The 19,508-nt window shown below is 42.4% G+C and overlaps 1 protein-coding gene across 1 annotated transcript in view; it reads left to right on the forward strand.

Moving 5' to 3' along the window:
- Nucleotides 1-19,508, forward strand: part of mycbp2 (MYC binding protein 2) — a 386,518-nt gene that overhangs the window by 175,672 nt on the left and 191,338 nt on the right. The window contains exons 18-23 of the mRNA XM_082967288.1: nt 5,174-5,293; nt 9,990-10,071; nt 10,236-10,353; nt 10,758-10,962; nt 11,372-11,525; nt 14,965-15,137. Coding sequence (XP_082823414.1) covers nt 5,174-5,293; nt 9,990-10,071; nt 10,236-10,353; nt 10,758-10,962; nt 11,372-11,525; nt 14,965-15,137 — 852 coding nt within the window. The remainder of the gene's footprint in view (nt 1-5,173; nt 5,294-9,989; nt 10,072-10,235; nt 10,354-10,757; nt 10,963-11,371; nt 11,526-14,964; nt 15,138-19,508) is intronic.

Genomic DNA, 19,508 nt, shown 5'->3' on the forward strand with positions numbered 1-19,508 from the left:
GGGTCAGAAGTTTACATACACTCAATTAGCATTTGGTAGCATTGCCTTTAAATTGTTTAACTTTGGTCAAACGTTTCGGGTAGCCTTCCACAAGCTTCCCACAATAAACTGGGTGAATTTTTTCCCATTCCTCCTGACAGAGCTGGTGTAACTGAGTCAGGTTTGTAGGCCTCCTTGCTCGCACACTCTTTTCAGTTCTGCCCACAAATTATAGGATTGAGGTTAGGGCTTTGTGATGGTCACTCCAATACCTTGACTTTGTTGTCCTTATGCCATTTTGCCACAACTTTGGAAGTATGCTTGGGGTCATTGTCCATTTGGAAGACCCATTTGTGACCAAGCCTTAACTTCCTGACTTGAGATGTTGCTTCAATATATCCACATAATTTTACTTCCTCATGAAGCCGTCTATTTTGTGAAGTGCAGTCCTTCCTGCAGCAAAGCACCCCCACAACATGATGCTGCCACCCGTGCTTCAAGGTTGGGATGGTGTTCTTCGGCTTGCAAGGCTCCCCCTTTTTCCTCCAAACATAACGATGATCATTAAGGCCAAACAGTTCTATTTTTGTTTCATCAGACCAGAGGACATTTCTCCAAAAAGTACGATCTTTGTCCCCATGTGCAGTTGCAAACCGTAGTCTGGCTTTTTTATGGCGGGTTTGAAGCAGTGGCTTCTTCCTTGCTGAGCATCCCGGACCTGTTTTCTCTCCATTTCCCCGGATTCCTACCGCAAGCTCTGGACATTTTCACCTGGATCTTTGCAGCTAGCTAGCTGCTATCCGAGTACTGGCTAACGTCAGTCCCGGAGCAAGCACCAATTAGCCTGGAGCTACGGCTAGCTAAAGACACCCATCAGCCACTCCTGGGCTACAATACCTCGACCCCTTCTACTGCCCGTACGGGGCACGGAACCCTGCCGATCCGTCACGACTGGACTACGACGTAATCTGCTCGAGGGGATACTCAACTGGCCTCTACATCGCAACCACCCCTGAATGCCCATCCACTAGCCGTGGCCTGCTAGCTGCTAGCTGTCTAGAGAATATTGGACTGTTAGCTGTATAGATCCATTGGCCATTTTCTTGGGCCACTATAGCTATTTTGCGAGTTGGACTTGGACTCCCCTGCTACTCAGAACTCTACTAATCCATCACGACTGGTCTATCGACGTCACCGCATGCGGAGGCCAAAACAGACTTTCCTCTGTCAAGATGTCCCTCTAAGGCCCTTGTGCTAGCTTGCTAGCTCGCCGTGTCTCCAGCCAGCCCAACCACTCACTGGACCCCTATTGATCACCTGGCTACGCATGCCTCACCCTAATATCAACATGCCTTGTCCATTACTGTCCTGGTTAGTGATTATTGCCTTTTTTCACTGTAGAGCCTCTAGCCCTGCTCAATATGCCTTAATCTACCATTTAGTTCCACCTCCCACATATGCGGTGACATCACCTGGTTTAAACGTCTCTAGAGACAATATCTCTCTCATCACTACTCAATGCCTAGGTTTAACTCCAATGTACTCACATCCTACCATACCTTTGTCTGTACATTATGCCTTGAATCTATTCTATCGCACCCAGAAACCTGCTCCTTTTACTCTCTGTTCCGAACGCACTAAACGACCAGTCCTGATAGCCTTTAGCAGTACCCTCATCCTACTTCTCCTCTGTTCCTCTGGTGATGTAGAGGTTAGTCCAGGCCCTGCAGTGCCTAGCTCCATTCCTACTCCCCAGGTGCTCTCATTTGTTCACTTCTGTAACCGTAAAAGCCTTGGTTTCATGCATGTTAACATCAGAAGCCTCCTCCCTAAGTTTGTTTTATTCACTGCTTAAGCACACTCTGCCAAACCGGATGTCCTAGCCGTGTCTGAATCCTGGCTTAGGAAGTCCACCAAAAACCCTGAAATTTCCATCCCTAACAATAACATTTTCCGACAAGATGGAACTGCCAAAGGGGGCGGAGTTGCAATCTACTGCAGAGAGAGCCTGCGGAGTTCTGTCTTACTTTCCAGGTCTGTACCCAAACAATTCGTACTCGAAATCCATCTTTCCAGAAACAAGTCTCTCACCGTTGCCGCTTGTTATAGACCACCCCCTGCCCCTGCCTTTCTAAGGTCTTCGAAAGCCAAGTTAACAGATTTCCGACCATTTAGATTCCCACCATACCTTCTCCGCTATGCAATCTGGTTTCAGAGCTGATCATGGGTGCACATCAGCCACGCTTAAGGTCCTAAACGATATCATAACCGCCATCGATAAGAGACATTACTGTGCAGCCGTATTCATCGACCTGGCTAAGGCTTTCGACTCTGTCAATCACAACATTCTTATTGGCAGACTCAACAGCCTTGGTTTCTCAAATGATTGCCTCGCCTGGTTCACCAACTACTTCTCTGATAGAGTTCAGTATGTGTCAAAGGAATTTTATATCCTAATGATAATAATTAGCAATCAATAAGCCTTGACTAATCCCCAGGGTTTGTAAGACACTGGGTTTAGAATAATTAGGCAAGGAGCTTTCTGCAAAAGTTTTGTTCAGTTTATTCAGAGAACGTTCTGCCCAACATTAACAAAGATGTCATTTCATCCTCTCTCTCCGCTTACGCACACACCTCCACACCAACAGTAGATAACCTACGCACACACATACGCACAAACAGTAGGTGAACAGTATCTCTCCCTTGACCTCCCACCATTGTTAATCACTATCTGTTCCTTTCCCCAGATATTATGAGAACCTTGAAGGCTACTCCCGGTATCTCACACACACGTCTACTGCTCCCTTGGGCCCACTAAATACACACACACATATTTCGTCCCGGGCCTCTACTAGACCTTTTGGGACTAACGTTCAGTACATGAATTATTCATTATCCATGCTACATAACTACTAATTAATAATGTATTATTGATTCATTTACCTTTATTAGATAATTATCTTATCAGTATGTCAAATTGGAGGGCCTGTTGTCTGGACCTCTGGCAGTCTCTATGGGGGTGCCACAGGGTTCAATTCTCGGGACGACTCTCTTCTCTGTATACATCAATGATGTCGCTCTTGCTGCTGGTGATTGTTTGATCCACCTCTACGCAGATGACACCATTCTGTGTACCTCTGGCCCTTCTTTGGACACTGTGTTAACTAACCTCCAGATGAGCTTCAATACTACCCACCACTGCGACCTGTACGCTCTCATTTGCTGGCCCTCGCTTCATATTCGTCGCCAAACCCACTGGCTCCAGGTCATCTACAAGTCTCTGCTAGGTAAAGCCCCGCCTTATCTCAGCTCATTGGTCACCATAGCTGCACCCACCCGTAGCACACGCTCCAGCAGGTATATCTCACTGGTCACCCCCAAAGCCAATTCTTCCTTTGGCCGCCTCTCCTTCCAGTCCTCTGCTGCCAATGACTGGAACGAACTCCAAAAATCACTAAAGCTGGAGACTCTTACCTCCCTCACTAGCTTTAAGCACCAGCTGTCAGAGCAGCTCACAGATCACTGCACCTGTACATAGCTCATCTGTAAATAGCCCATCCAATCTACCTCATCCCCATACTGTATTTATTTATTTATCTTGCTCCTTTGCACCCCAGTATCTCTACTTGCACATTCATCTTCTGCACATTCTACCATTCCAGTGTTTAATTGCTATATTGTAACTACTTCGCCACCATGGCCTATTTATTGCCTTACCTCTCTTATCCTACCTCATTTGCACGTGCTGTATATAGATTTTTCTACTGTATTATTGGTTGTATGTTTGTTTATTCTATGTGTAACTCTGTTGTTGTATGTGTCGAACTGCTTTGCTTTATCTTGGCCAGGTTGCAGTTGCAAATGAGAACTTGTTCTCAACTAGCCTACCTGGTTAAATAAAGGTGAAATAAAATAAAAAATACAAATCTCTAGGAGACAGACCGCGTCTCCTTCCTGAGCGGTATGATGGTGCGTGGTCCCATGGTGTATATACTTGCGTACTATTGTTTGTACAGATGAACGTGGTACCTTCAGGCGTTTGGAAATTGCTCCCATGGATGAACCAGACTTGTGGAGGTCTACAATTGTTTTTCTGAGGTCTTGGCTGATTTCTTTAGATATTCCCGTGATGTCAAGCAGAGGCACTGTGTTTGAAGGTAGGCATTGAAATACATCCACAGGTACAGTGAGGGGGGGAAATGATTTGATCCCCTTGCTGATTTGGTACGTTTGCCCACTGACAGAAATTATCAGTCTGTAATTTTAATGGTAGGTTTATTTGAACAGTGAGAGACAGAATAACAACAAAAAAATCCAGAAAAACGCATGTCAAAAATGTTATAAATTGATTTGCATTTCAATGAGGGTAATAAGTATTTGACCCTTCTGCAAAACATGACTTAGTACTTGGTGGCAAAACCCTTGTTGGCAATCACAGAGGTCCGACGTTTCTTGTAGTTGGCCACCAGGTTTGCACACATCTCAGGAGGGATTTTGTCCCACTCCTCTTTGCAGATCTTCTCCAAGTCATAAGTGTTATAACACTGATTTTTCTTAACTGCTTTGTTGGTTAAGGGCTTGTAAGTGAGCATTTCACTGTAAATTCTACAGATGTTGTGTTCGGCACATGACAAATAATTAACATTTGATATCATTTGATTTTGAAGGTCAAATATAGGATATTATGCTACTATAGAGGTAAAGCATCAAGGGGAGATGGTGTGTTCTTGTACCCCTATTTTGCACTTTTCTTGAAACTAAAATAACGTTTGTTTCAACTTTATACAGAACAGGTATGACAGTATTTTTAGAACTTTAAAAAAATAAATGCACCTGGAAAGAACTGCTGTGTAGTTAGGTGTCACAAGCACCTACAAGCGATACACCACATTGAAATTGAACATGGAGCAATCTTAACCCAGAGTCCTGCTCTGTTTGAGATTTTGAGAGTTTTTACCTTTTTTACCTTTTCGCATGCCTTCATTTCCTATTCTTCCTTCTCTCCTTTTTTTCTCGGAATCACTTGCTCATTTCAGCTTCCCCAGGACTGTCGGTTTTCCGATCCTGAGACACCCATCTCTGAAGCTGCAAACAGAGTTCTCTCCCTCTTTCTTAACCCCTACCCCCTCTGTCTCTCTCCTGCCTGCTCCATCCTTCTCTCTCCACCTGACTGACGACCTGTTCACCTTTGCAGATGGGAGCAGCGAGCGAGGGGAGAAGGACGCCAGTAAGATCACCACTTACCCCCCGGGGGCGGTGCTTTTCGACTGCGAGATGACAGCTGTGCAGGTCAGCTGCGGCCTCCACCATTCAGGTAGGTCCCCTTGCCACTTCCTGTCATTCACTTCTTGCTTCTTCTTTGATCTCTTTTTCAGTGGTGTTTGATCACAAGTGGAAGACTGTTTTGTTGATGAGTGTCTTCTGGCCACATATCAAATAGCCACAGGTCATAAAGGTATTTCAATAGAAAGGAATTTACCCTTCACTAAGCCCCACCCCTTTTCTTACGGTTGCTTCCTTGGTCAACATTTTCCCGGGAAGCTCAATTCCCCATTCAAACTATTTGAGAGAACCCCTGACAATGATATCAAATTAATTCATTCACAATGAAATGAAACACAAACTAACCATTGCTAATGAGAAGACTATTGGGCATGTTGTGGCAGACTCATTACAATTGCTTCACAGGAACTTGGTAAAATGAAGTTTGTAATGTGGCTAGTGTTAGGTTCAAATTTTTCAGAGTAAATAACACACAGAGGTTTAATTATTCCAAAAGGGTCGACACAGCTGTATTCAGACCAAGACGTTTCCACCACTACCAGTACATATACTCCACTTTAGACACCCCTCCTTCTCTCCACCACTACCAGTATATATACTCCACTTTAGACACTCCTCCTTCTCTCCACCACTACCAGTATATATACTCCACTTTAGACACCCCTCCTTCTCTCCACCGCTACCAGTATATATACTCCACTTTAGACACCCCTCCTTCTCTCCACCGCTACCAGTATATATACTCCACTTTAGACACCCCTCCTTCTCTCCACCGCTACCAGTATATATACTCCACTTTAGACACCCCTCCTTCTCTCCACCGCTACCAGTATATATACTCCACTTTAGACACCCCTCCTTCTCTCCACCGCTACCAGTATATATACTCCACTTTAGACACCCCTCCTTCTCTCCACCGCTACCAGTATATATACTCCACTTTAGACACCCCTCCTTCTCTCCACCACTACCAGTATATATACTCCACTTTAGACACCCCTCCTTTTCTCTTCCACTACCAGTATATATACTCCACTTTAGACACCCCTCCTTCTCTCCACCACTACCAGTATATATACTCCACTTTAGACACCCCTCCTTCTCTCCACTTTAGACACCCCTCCTTCTCTCCACCACTAACAGTATATATATACTCCACTTTAGACACCCCTCCTTCTCTCCACCACTACCAGTATATATACTCCACTTTAGACACCCCTCCTTCTCTACACCACTACCAGTATATATACTCCACTTTAGACACCCCTCCTCTCCAGTCCTTACATCTTATGGTTCGACAGGATGAAGAAGTTGTAGAGTAATGAACCGTTCTTTCTCCCTTAAGGTGACCTGACCTCAACCCCCCTTGATATCTAGTCCAAAGCTCTCCACCCGTATAACCTATTTCACTCCCGTGACTCCCTCCCGTCCACCCAGCACATTCCACAGCCACTCTGTCTTTCCACAGAGAACCATTAACTTCTGACATAAAAACCAGTCTCTTCCACTCCTTTATATACTATGCTTATAACAATGTTCAAAGTTAACCCCGAATCCAACACTAGCCACTGGATGGCTCTGAATGCACCATCAGCATGCAGTTAACTAACCACTTTTGGACCAAACTAGTGCTCTTAATTCATCCTGCTATTGACAGCAGATGAGTTGTATTCATTATATAGCTAACTTAGCTAGCTAACATACATTTGGAGAAAATGTGTTATATTAACTGTCTAGCTTGCTTTAGCAGCATTTTTATTGGTGGTCAATGGAACAGATTCAAAATATGCTCCAGCAATAGGCTCTGCATTTTAGAACTCAGTCGCAAGTCAGCGTTGGCGCTCATGTTAAGAATTTGACCGCGCCTTGCGGTTGATACCATTCTCTTTACTTTACTTTGTAAAAAGAAGCTGTTACAGGACTGTTTTATTTACTGTAGCTCTATGACTAATGTAATATAAGGGAAATGAAACATTAAATTTGTTGCAGTAAGCTTTTAGAATAATGCAAAACATATCCTTGACTCTATCCAAGTTGATCAGCAGGAAACAAACGATCCCAGTCAGCCTGCACAGCCTGACCATCGGAACTACACCTAAACTATACCAAAACTAACTTCACACATAATAAGAGTTAGCCTATTGACAATAATCTGAGGCCCATCAGTTGTCAAATTAATAATTAGGCCTATCAGTTGTCAAATTGTACATGAAGAGATGGGTGCATCTTGTAATTCACAGATGCAGGGAATAGAGCATCACTTTATCAAATCCTCCTTCAGAGTCACAAGCAGGTAAACATTTTGATTTCTATATAGAAAGAGCATATTCTGCAGGTTCTATGACACTTACCTTTGTCAAATAACTCTCAAAGTTCAAGAGGTGCAGCTCTATTTCCAAATGTCACTTTTTCAAAAATAACCATACTGTCCATGCATTCAGCACATTACAACTTGCGCAGCAGCATTGCTCTGGCTTCTAAGCAAAAACTAGCAACACAATCAAATTAAAATAGGCTATTCTGTCGTCAATTGGTGAATGGCGATAGAAACCAGATATAAATTGATTATGGTGCATGTGACTTCAATGAACTGAATGATGAGGGTGAAGAGAGTGATTGATTGAATTTAGAACACTAACTATTTTATTATGAAAGGCTGGAAAATGTATATAATTTCCCCTCGGAGTCAAATCTGAAACCGAGTACAACATACAATGTTTGTAGTTCACAATGTCAATCCTAACCAAACGAATGGACGCACTGGCAGAGTTTAGATGAGTTTGAGTCGGACGGAGGACTTCGAGCCTCTGCCTCCGATACCTGAGCCTCACCGCAGAAAAACCAGAACAGAGCCAACTGATCAATAAGTCTGTTTCATATTGTATCTTGTCATGAATATATTTCCACAAATATTTATTTATGCAATTTATCTTTTATAATTCATGCTCTGGTGCTTTTGTTCAGGAATACAACAAATAATTTCACCTGCGCACCTGGCTGGTTATATTATTATCTTTTCCGTTTCTACTTTGTCTAAAGAAGCTGTAACTGGAATAAATTACTATAACTCTATTACTAATCAAATCTACAAATAAAGTTGATCAAATGGATTACACAGTAGTTTTTATTGTAAGGAAAATTAAAATAGGATATATGTTTTTTTCTAGGACTGTGGAATTATACAAAACATATCCTTGACTCGATCTAAGCAAATAACATTTTTTTTTTACATTGATATACACTGACCAAAAATAAATGCAACATGCAACAATTTCAAAGATTTGACTGAGTTACATTTCATATAAGGAAATCCATCAATTTAAATAAATTCATTAGGCTCTAGTCAATGGATTTCACATTACTGGAAATACAGATATTGCTCTGAAGGTCACAGATACCTTAAAAAAAAAAAAAGTAGGGGCGTGGATCAGAAAACCAGGAACTGGAACATGCTGTCGTACACGTCAATCCAGAGCATCCCAAACGTGCTCAATGGATGACATGTCTGTTGAGTATGCAGCCATGGAAGAACTGGGACATTTTCAGCTTCCAGGAATTGTGTACAGATCCTTGTGACATGGGGCCGTGCATTATCATGCTGAAACATGAGGGGATGGCGGCGTATGAATGGCACGACAATGGGCCTTAGGATTTCATCACGGTATCTTTGGGCATTCAAATTGCCATTGATAAAATGCAATTGTGTTCATTGACCTGCCTATGCCGTAACCCCACCATGGGGCACTCTGTTCACAACGTAGACATCAGCAAACCACTCGCCCACACGACACCATACACGCTATCTGCCCGGTACAGGGGATTCATCCGTGAAGAGCAAAGAGCACACTTCTCCCGTGTGTCAATTGCCATTGAAGGTGAGCATTTGCCCACTGAAGTCAGTTAAGATGCCGAACTGCAGTCAGGTCAAGACCCTGGTGAGGACGACAAGCACGCAGGTGAGCTTCCCTGAGACGGTTTCTGACAGTTTGTGTAGAAATTGTTGTGCAAAACCAACAGTTGTGCAACCCCAGACTTTCATCAGCTGTCCGGGTGGCTGGTCACAGACCATCCCCCATGTGAAGAAGCCAGATGTAGAGTTCCTGTGGTTGTGTTCCTGCGGTAGTGAGGCCGGTTAGATGTGCTGCAAAATTCTCTTGCTTATGGTAGAGAAATTAACATTCAATTATCTGGCAACAGCTCTGGTGGAAATTTATGCAGTCAGCATGCCAATTGCACGCTCCCTCAAAACTGGCATTTTGGTGTTTGACAAAACTGCACATTTAAAGTGGCCTTTTATTGTGTAATGATCATGCTGTTTAATCAGCTTTTTGAAATGCCACCACCTGTCAGTGGATGGATTATCTTGGCGAAGGAGAAATGCTCACTAAAAGGAATGTAATCAAATTTGATGAAATAAATCAGAGAGAGAAGCCATTTGTGCGTATGGAACATTTCTGGGATCTTTTATTTCAGCACATGGAACCAACACTTTACATGTTTGCGTTTATTTTGTTCAGCATATTTTCACAAATATTTCTACATACAATTAATCCTTTACAATAGTTTATTCAGTATCAAGCATGGTTGCCTATGTTTGGGCACCTTCAGGTTGATAGGCATCTGAATATGCTGAATGTACACAACACATTGCGATAAGTGATATTATGTGGTATTTAATATGTAATGATGACGTTATGAAATGTTTTTTCTCTGGTCCTGTCCTGTAGTGGTGCTGTTGGAGAATGGGGATGTCTATACATTTGGCTACGGTCAGCATGGCCAGCTTGGACACGGCGATGTCAACTCAAGGTAACCACTGACACACACCCACACAAATTATTAGTAAACAGACGATAAAGAAATACATGTAATGCAGTACAATCATTTAGTCCCTTGATGTTTGGGGGTAAAGGCTGTCCATGAACCTGGGTTTTAACTCCCTCTCTTTCCCCCCTCTCTCTGTGTCTGTGTAGGGGATCTCCCACACTGGTGCAGGCTCTTCCAGGTCCGAGTGTTCAGGTGACAGCTGGTAGTAACCACACGGCAGTGCTCCTCATGGACGGACAGGTCTTCACCTTCGGCAGCTTCTCGGTACGCCACGCCCCTACGGGTTCAATGTCTTTTTTACACAGATGTGATTTTTCTCTGACTTTGTTTTTCTGATTAACTGGAACCATTGAATTGTATCTAACCCCAAACCAGAATCCCAAATGTTCCTTGTTGACCTTGTTGTAATAGTAAAATATTTGCAATGTTACTTTTTCCATTGCTGAAATTTTTATTGAATGCATAGAGATGAATATTGTATCGTATTTGAAATGTGGGGGACCACATAATGAAGATACTGACTTCTCTCTCTTGTCTGATCATGGTTGTTTTACCTACTTTTGTTGAATGCAGTGATTTGTAAGTCATTCTAAATAAGATGACTGACATGACAAAATTACCAAAATGACTGAAACGTATGGACTGAAATTAAATAAATGTCTCCGCAGAAAGGGCAGCTGGGTCGGCCAATCCTGGACATGCCCTACTGGAACGCCAAGCCCTCTCCCATGCCCAACATTGGTGCCAAGTATGGCTGCAAGGCCACTTGGATTGGGGCCAGCGGCGACCAGACCTTCCTGAGAATAGACGAGGCCCTGATCAACTCGCACGTCCTGGCTACCTCCGAGATCTTCGCTAGCAAAGACATCATCGGTAAGTTGCACGCCTTCTGCTCTAAGGTCCTAACCTTAACCTGAGATCAGGACTCACATCAATAAAGTGTCTCAAATTAGTAATGCTGATCTAGAAGTGTAGATCTTAATGGATTATATTACATGGACAGGTGGGACCTGATCCTAGAATAGCGCTGCTACTCTGAGATGCTTGGTGAAAACAGGCCCTGAGCAAACTTTCATGCAAAACTTCCATTGACATAAATGTATGATTCCCATGCAAGTTAGGATTGGTCCTTCACTCAAAACCTCTATGTGGAAATGTCTTAAGATATTACACAAAATATGATATAATATTTAGATAAAAAAATGTCCAATGCCATTTTAGCCAAACAATTCCACACAATGAAAATAGTGCATTAGCCTGAACCTTCTTTGTGTCCGACCAGGCTTAGTCCCCACCTCTGTATCGGAGCCTCCTCCCTTTAAATGCCTGCTCATCAACAAGCTAGATGGCAGCTGCCGCACCTTCAACGACTCCGAGCAGGAGGACCTGCAGGGCTTTGGCCTCTGTCTCGATCCCGTCTACAACGTCATCTGGAGGTCAGACTCTCTTTATTTCAATCTTTAACACTCACTCTTGCGCGCACTCCCTCTCCCTCCCTCTTTCCCCATCTGAGTTTAGCTGCGTCTTTGTAGCAAACCCTATTCTCCATATAGTGCACTATTACCGTTTTCACACTACCGAGCTGAAACGAAACCTGGTTACCATAATTGCTGTAAAGCACAATGGGAAAATAAAAAGTAGAGCCAGATCGGTACGGTTAGGGTCGGCCCTATAGTGTGAATCTAGCATGGACTATATGGGGAGTATGGTATCGTTTGAGGCTCACTGTCCCTGCTGAATCTCCTTTAAAATGTGACAGACAGGATTTTCAAAACCCATATTCATAAGCGCTTTTAGCTTCTTTTTTTTTCTCCCTCTGTAAAGAAGAGTACTGGAGGGAGTATCAAACAGTGAGAGGTAGTTTGTTCTTTGATACAAGAATATAATTGATCAGGGTCTTATTTTTCAATGTTTAACACAGAGAATTGTTGTCACGGTTGTCGTTGGTTAAGGAGGACCAAAACGCAGCAGGTATATGTAAGCTCATCTTGAGGTTTATTAACTCCAAAATGAACACCAAAATAACAAAAGAGAACGAACGATCGATCAACACACAGTCTGGCAAGGCACAAGGCTAAACTCAGAACAATCTCCCACAATTAAACAGACAAACACACCCAACTAATATAGGACTTCCAATCAAAGGCAACACCACACAGCTGCCTTCAATTGGAAGTCCACCCCAATTAACCAAACATAGACATACAACTAACTAGATCAACAAACACTTGGCCTCGCCATAACACCCATTACCCCGAAGCATAATACCTGTCCATTAACCTCTATGGGCTAGGTGGGACGCTAGCGTGCCACCCGTGGTGCACTCCATCAACAGCAGGTGCATTTCAAGAGCGGCAAATAAATGTCAAAATTCAAATTTTTCAAACATACAACTATTTTACACCCTTTGAAAGATAAACATCTCCTTAATCTAACCACGTTTTACGATTTCAAAAAGGTTTTACGGCGAAAGCATAAATTTAGAGTATGTTAGGACAGTACATTTACAAGAGTTGTGTGTAATGTTTTGTCAAGTCAAAGACAGGGTCACCAAAACCATAAAACCAGCTAAAATGATGCACTAACCTTTTACAATCTCCATCAGATGACACTCCTAGGACATTATGTTAGACAATGCATGCATTTTTAGTTCTATCAAGTTCATATTTATATCCAAAAACAGCGTTTTACTATGGCATTGATGTTGAGGAAATCGTTTCCCTCCAATAACCGGCAGTCAAGTCAGCGTCACAAATTAAATAATTAAAATTAGAAAACATTGGTAAAATATTATATTGTCATTTAAAGAATTATAGATTTACATCTCTTGAACGCAATCAACTTGCCAGATTTAAAAATAACCTTACTGGGAAATCACACTTTGCAATAATCTGAGCACTGCGCCCAGAAAAATACGCGTTGCGATACAGACTAGACGTCATGTTGGGGAGATCTAAAATCGAAAATACTATGTAAATAATCCATTACCTTTGATTCTCTTCATCAGATGTCACTTCCAGGTATCACAGGTCCATAACGAATGTAGTTTTGTTCAAAAAAGCTCATCATTTATGTCCAAAAATCTCCGTCTTGTTAGCACATGATCTAAGCCAGCCGGACTTCTCGTCATGAACGAGGGGAAAAAATATATTTACGTTCGTTCAAACATGTCAAACGTTGTATAGCATAAATCATTAGGGCCTTTTTTAACCAGAACATGAATAATATTCAAGGTGGACGAATGCATACTCTTTTATAACGTATTGGAACGAGGGTACCCAACATGAACTCGCGCGCCAGGTGTCTAATGGGACATCATCGTTCCATGGCTCTTGTTCGGTCAGATCTCCCTCCAGAAGACTCAAAACACTTTGTAAAGGCTGGTGACATCTAGTGGAAGCAATAGGAAGTGCCAAAATATTCCTCAGCCCCTGTGTTTTTCAATGGGATAGGTTTAAAGGTAATACAACACATCAGGTATCCACTTCCTGTCAGAAAATGTCTCAGGGTTTTGCCTGCCAAATGAGTTCTGTTATACTCACAGACACCATTCAAACAGTTTTAGAAACTTTAGAGTGTTTTCTATCCATATATAATAAGTATATGCATATTCTAGTTACTGGGTAGGATTAGTAACCAGATTAAATCGGGTACATTTTTTTTATCCAGACGTGCAAATGCTGCCCCCTAGCCCTAACAGGTTAACTGGCCTCCGAGAAACAGTCCGGGGATTTGGCCTGGGGCTCCAAACTGCCCCGCCAAACTACCCATATGCCCCCCCAAATTTTTTTATTGGGGTTGCTTCTCGGGTTTAATCGCCAGTCGTGTTCCTCGGTAGCATTCCCGGTCTTTGCTCCATTTCTTCCATGTATCCAATCCAAATTCCCTCTCCTCCTTCCTCTGCTGCTTGGTCCTGGTTTGGTGGGAGATTCTGTCAGGGATTTCTTCGTCGGAGGACGATATGGCGAAATCATCATCGGAAAATGAGGACCAATATGCAGCAGAGTTGAGATGGTTCATTTTGAACTTTTAATAAATTCCAAAACGAACATACAAAATAACAAAAACGAACGCACGATACACTGACAGTCCTGTTAGGTTTACACACACTAAACACGGAACAATCTCCCACAATTAAACAGACAAACACACCCAACTAATATAGGACTTCCAATCAAAGGCAACACCACACAGCTGCCTTCAATTGGAAGTCCACCCCAATTAACCAAACATAGACATACAACTAACTAGATCAACATAGAAATACGTGAATCTCAAACAATACCCAAAAATTCCCGGAATACTAAATCAAATGGCCTTACTACAAAAACACCACCCTGAACCACATAAAACAAATACCCTCTGCCACGTCCTGACCAAACTACAATACCAATTAACCCTTATACTGGCCAGGACGTGACAATTGTAGAGCTGGGCTGTAGGATGATGGAGGCCACTGTGTTCTTGGGGACCTTAAATGCTGCAGAAATGTTGGTACCCTTCCCCCGATATGTGCCTCAACACAATCCTGTCTCGGAGCTCTACAGATGATAAATGGAAACAGGGTGCACCTGAGCTCAATTTCAAGTCTCATAGCAAAGGCTCTGAATAGTTATGTAAATACGATTTTTTTATTTGTAAAAAAATATGCAAAACCTGTTTTTACTTTGTCATTATTGGGTATTGTGTGTAGATTGATGAGTAAAATGTTGTATTCAATCATTTTTAGAATAAGCTGTAATGTAACAAAATGTGAAAAAAAGGAAGGGGTCTGAATACTTTCCGAATGCACTAACTTTTTTACCTTTCAAGCACACACATCCTTTAATACCCTCTATTTGACCTTTCAACTCTTCCCTGTCCTCTCACCTGTAGATTTCAGCCGGCGTCAAAGGAGATGTGGTGCTACAACGCCGTTATAGCAGATGGCCATGTGCCATCGGCCACGGACCTAGAGGCCCACTACAGCATCCTCAGCCCAGAGCTGGCACTGCCCGATGGAGCCCATGCCCGCACCACCCGCTCCCACGGAGCCCTGCACATACTAGGTATAACCTCAGTGATAATATTACTATTATGGACCTGTTTCTGCTGGTATTTACTGAGGAATCGTATGGTAGCAAGTACAGGGTCATATTCACTAGGAATGAAACGGAAGCAGTCAGGCTGAAACGGGGAGGGACTACCTCTACTTGTCCAATAAGGTTATCTTTTTTGTTTTCCGTTGCAAAATTAATTCTTATGATTTGCTGTGGTGTGCACTAATGAATATTATCCTGATTAAGCAAGTACTGATTAAGCAGATGATCCATAGCTATTTAGTTAACCTCTCTGGGCTAGGCGGGATTAATTCGTCCCACCTACGCAACAGCCAGTGTAATCCAGTGGCGCGATTTTCAAATACCTTAAAAATCCTATTACTTCAATTTCTCAAACATATGACTATTTTACAGCTATTTAAAGACAAGACTCTCGTTAATCTAACCACACTGTCCGATTTCAAAAAGGCTTTACAACGAAAGCAAAACATTAGATTATGTCAGCAGAGTACCAAGCCAGAAATAATCAGACACCCATTTTTCAAACTAGCATATAATGTCACAAAAACCCAGAAGACAGCTAAATGCAGCACTAACCTTTGATGATCTTCATCAGATGACAACCCTAGGACATTATGTTATACAATACATGCATGTTTTGTTCAATCAAGTTCATATTTATATAAAAAAACTGCTTTTTACATTAGCATGTGACGTTCAGAACTAGCAAACTTCCGGGGAATTTACTAACAATTTACTAAATTACTCACGATAAACGTTCACAAAAAGCATATCAATTATTTTAAGAATTATAGATACAGAACTCCTCTATGCACTCAATATGTCCGATTTTAAAATAGCTTTTTGGTGAAAGCACATTTTGCAATATTCTAAGTACATAGCCCAGCCATCACGGGCTAGCTATTTAGACACCCGGCAAGTTTAGCCTTCACCAAAATCAGATTTACTATAACAAAAATGTTATTACCTTTGTTGTCTTCATCAGAATGCACTCCCAGGACTTCTACTTCAATAACAAATGTTGGTTTGGTCCCAAATAATCCATCGTTATATCCAAATAGCGGCGTTTTGTTTGTGCGTTCCAGACACTATCCTAAAGGGTAAATCAGGGTTACGAGCATGGCGCAATTCGTGACAAAAAATGTGTAAATATTCCATTACCGTACTTCGAAGCATGTCAACCGCTGTTTAAAATCAATTTTTATGCAATTTATCTCGTAAAAAAGCGATAGTATTCCGACCGGGAATCTCCTTTTCGGTAAACAGAGGAAAAAACACAAAGACGGGGGCGGCCAGTGCACAGTCCCTTGATCGGCCACTTGAGAAAGGCGATAATGTGTTTCAGCCTGGGGCTGGAATGACGACATTCAGGTTTTTCCCGGGCTCTGAGAGCCTATTGGAGCCGTGGGAATTGTCACGTTACCGCAGAGATCCTAAGTTTTGGAATGAGATGTCAAAGAAAGACAATAAATGGTCAGACAGGCCACTTCCTGTAAAGGAATCTCTCAGGTTTTGACCTGCCATTTGAGTTCTGTTATACTCACAGACACCATTCAAACAGTTTTAGAAACTTTGGAGTGTTTTCTATCCAAAGCCAATAATTATATGCATATTCTAGTTACTGGGCAGGAGTATTAACCAGATTAAATCGGGTACGTTTTTTATCCAGCCGTGTCAATACTGCCCCCTACCCTCAACAGGTTAACCCGTATTTTAGCCATGTTGGCTAGGAATTACAGTCGGCTATTTGATTCATACTCTGTTACTATTTACTTCGGTTAGACAAACCTGTAAATGCCATAGGTTTTCTAGGTTATCATCCCATCTGGCAGTGCCCATCTTTACTGCATCAAATTTATGTAAAGAAGCTAGCTAAGATAGCCAGCTATGTTAGCTAGCCAGCTAGATCGCTAGGCTATTCAAATCAAATTTTCAAATCAAATTTAATTTGTCACATGTGCTGAATAGAACAGGTGTAGACCTTACCGTGAAATGCTTACTTACAAGCCCTTAACCAACAATGTAGTTCAAGAAATGAGTTAAGTAAATGAATAAACTAAAGTAATAAACTAAATTGGTGCTCCGGTATCGTTTGCTGTGTGGTAGCAGAGAGAACAGTCTATGAGTTGGGTGATGCACTGGGCCGTACGCACTACCCTCTATAGAGCCTTATGGTCGGATGCCGAGCAGTTGCCTTACCAGGTGGTGAGGATGCTCAGTCAGGATGCTCTCGATGGTGCAGCTGTAGAACTTTTTGAAGATCTAGGGACCCATGCCAAATCTTTTCAGTCTCCTGAGGTGGAAAAGATATTGTCTTTCCATCTTCTCGACTTATTTGGTGTGTTAGCACCATGATAGTTTGTTGGTGATGTGGACACCAAGTAACTTGAAACTCTCAACCCGCTCCACTACAGTTGTTGATGGCCCGTCAGGAAGTCCAGGATCCAGTTGAAGAGGGTGGTGTTTAGTCCCAGGGTCCTTAGCTTAGTGATGAGCTTTGTGGGCACTATGGTGTTGAGACCGTGATCACACAGTCGTCTGGAAGAGCTGGTGCTCTCATGCGTGCTTCAGTGTTGCTTGCCTCAAATCGAGCATAGAAGGCATTTAGCTCATCATCATGAAAATGTCAGTGAAGACACGTTCCAGTTGGTTCACACAGGCTTTGAGTACACGTCCTGGTAATCCATCTGGCCCCACAGCTTTGTGAATGTTGAGCTGTTTAAAGGTCTTGCACACATCGGCTATAGAGAGCATGATCACACAGTTGTCCGGAACAGCTTGTGCTCTCTTGCATGCTGAAGTGTTGTTTGCCTCGAAGCGAGCATATAAGGCATTTAGCTCGTCTGGTAGGCTCGCGTCACTGGGCAGCTCGCGGCTGTGCTTCCCTTTTGTAGTCCGTAATAGTTTGCAAGCCCTGCCACATCTGACGAGCGTCAGAGCCGGTGTAGTAGGATTAGTGTGTCCCGCTCCTTGAAATTGTCAGCTTTAGCTCGGTGCGGATGTTGCCTGTAATCCATGGCTTCTGGCTGGGATTAGGGCTGTGGCGGTCACAAAATTTTGTCAGCCCGGTGATTGTCGGTCTCACGGTAATTGACCGTTAATTAACATAAACACACTTAGCATCTCCTGGCTTCCACACACAGCCTACAAGCCACTGATGCAGACCTTTGGAACATCTACATTTTAAAAAGTGTAATAAAGCCATGTAATATGGCCTACGGCATCACAATAAATCCACTATTTATTTTAGACAAGTCTAAAGAAGCATGGTATTAAGATAATGTAGTCTAAGAACACAATAGCGTACTCTGAGTTGTCCTCATGTTAGGTCCTGATAATCCCGTGGAATTGTTTTATAGTAAGAACAATACAATTGAACAAAGCTGAATAAAATGGAAAGGATATTTCTTCCAAACGATTTGAGGGAGTGCCACACGGCCATTGTGTTAAGCGTAGGGTTGCACATTTTGGGGAATGTTCAGAGGTGGAAACTTTTTGTGGGAATTAACGGTAATATATGGGAATTAACGGGACTATATGCAAATTGATATTAATACCATTTAAATGTAGATGTTTTTTGCATTGGATATATTTACCATATCACATGGCGACAGAAACATAAACCTTTCACCTTATCATAAGTAAAATAATTGCAAATTATTAAATCTTTCCAATATAAATAAAATAAACAATTTAGTTACGAATTGAACTTTAATTGAGTTGACTCTTCACATGGGATGATTTCACTGAACAACAAAAGAAAGGGAATATTTAATGATCCCCAATGGTCCATCGCATCTCCCAAAAACGTTTTCAACATACATCTGTAAAATGATAGTCCAGAAACTAAAGCTTTGGTTGTCTTCCTCTCAGGCTTCCATGTCTTCTCCCTGGACCTTAATGTCCACCTCTTGAACATCAGACTCTGAGGCCTCATCTTCACTGTCTTTTTCCAACCTTGTTGAGGATGGCTTGTTGTCAGGCTCAAAAAGCCTCAAATTTGTTTGGGGAACTACCAATTTTTCAACCCTTGTATTGGTCAGCCTGATGCATGCTTTGGTATGTGTGTTCCCAAACAAGGACCAGTTGCACTTTGAGGTGGCTGATGTTGGTGGGATTTGGAGGATGATGGAGGGAACAGGGGAAAGAGCCTCAGATCCAGAAAGTCCCTTCCACCAGGTGGCTGATGAGATATGTTGGCACAACTGCCATGTTGCATCTCCATCCCAAAGCCCTTGCTTGGAAGTGTACTTCGCCAGACTGCCAAGAACCTTGCCCTCATCCACTCCAAGGTGGCGAGACACGGTAATGATGACACCATAGGCCTTGTTGATCTCTGCACCAGACAGGATGCTCTTG

This window comes from Salmo salar, chromosome 21 (assembly GCF_965601325.2).
Source record: "Salmo salar chromosome 21, fSalSal1, whole genome shotgun sequence".
NCBI classification, from domain to species: Eukaryota; Metazoa; Chordata; class Actinopteri; order Salmoniformes; family Salmonidae; genus Salmo; species Salmo salar.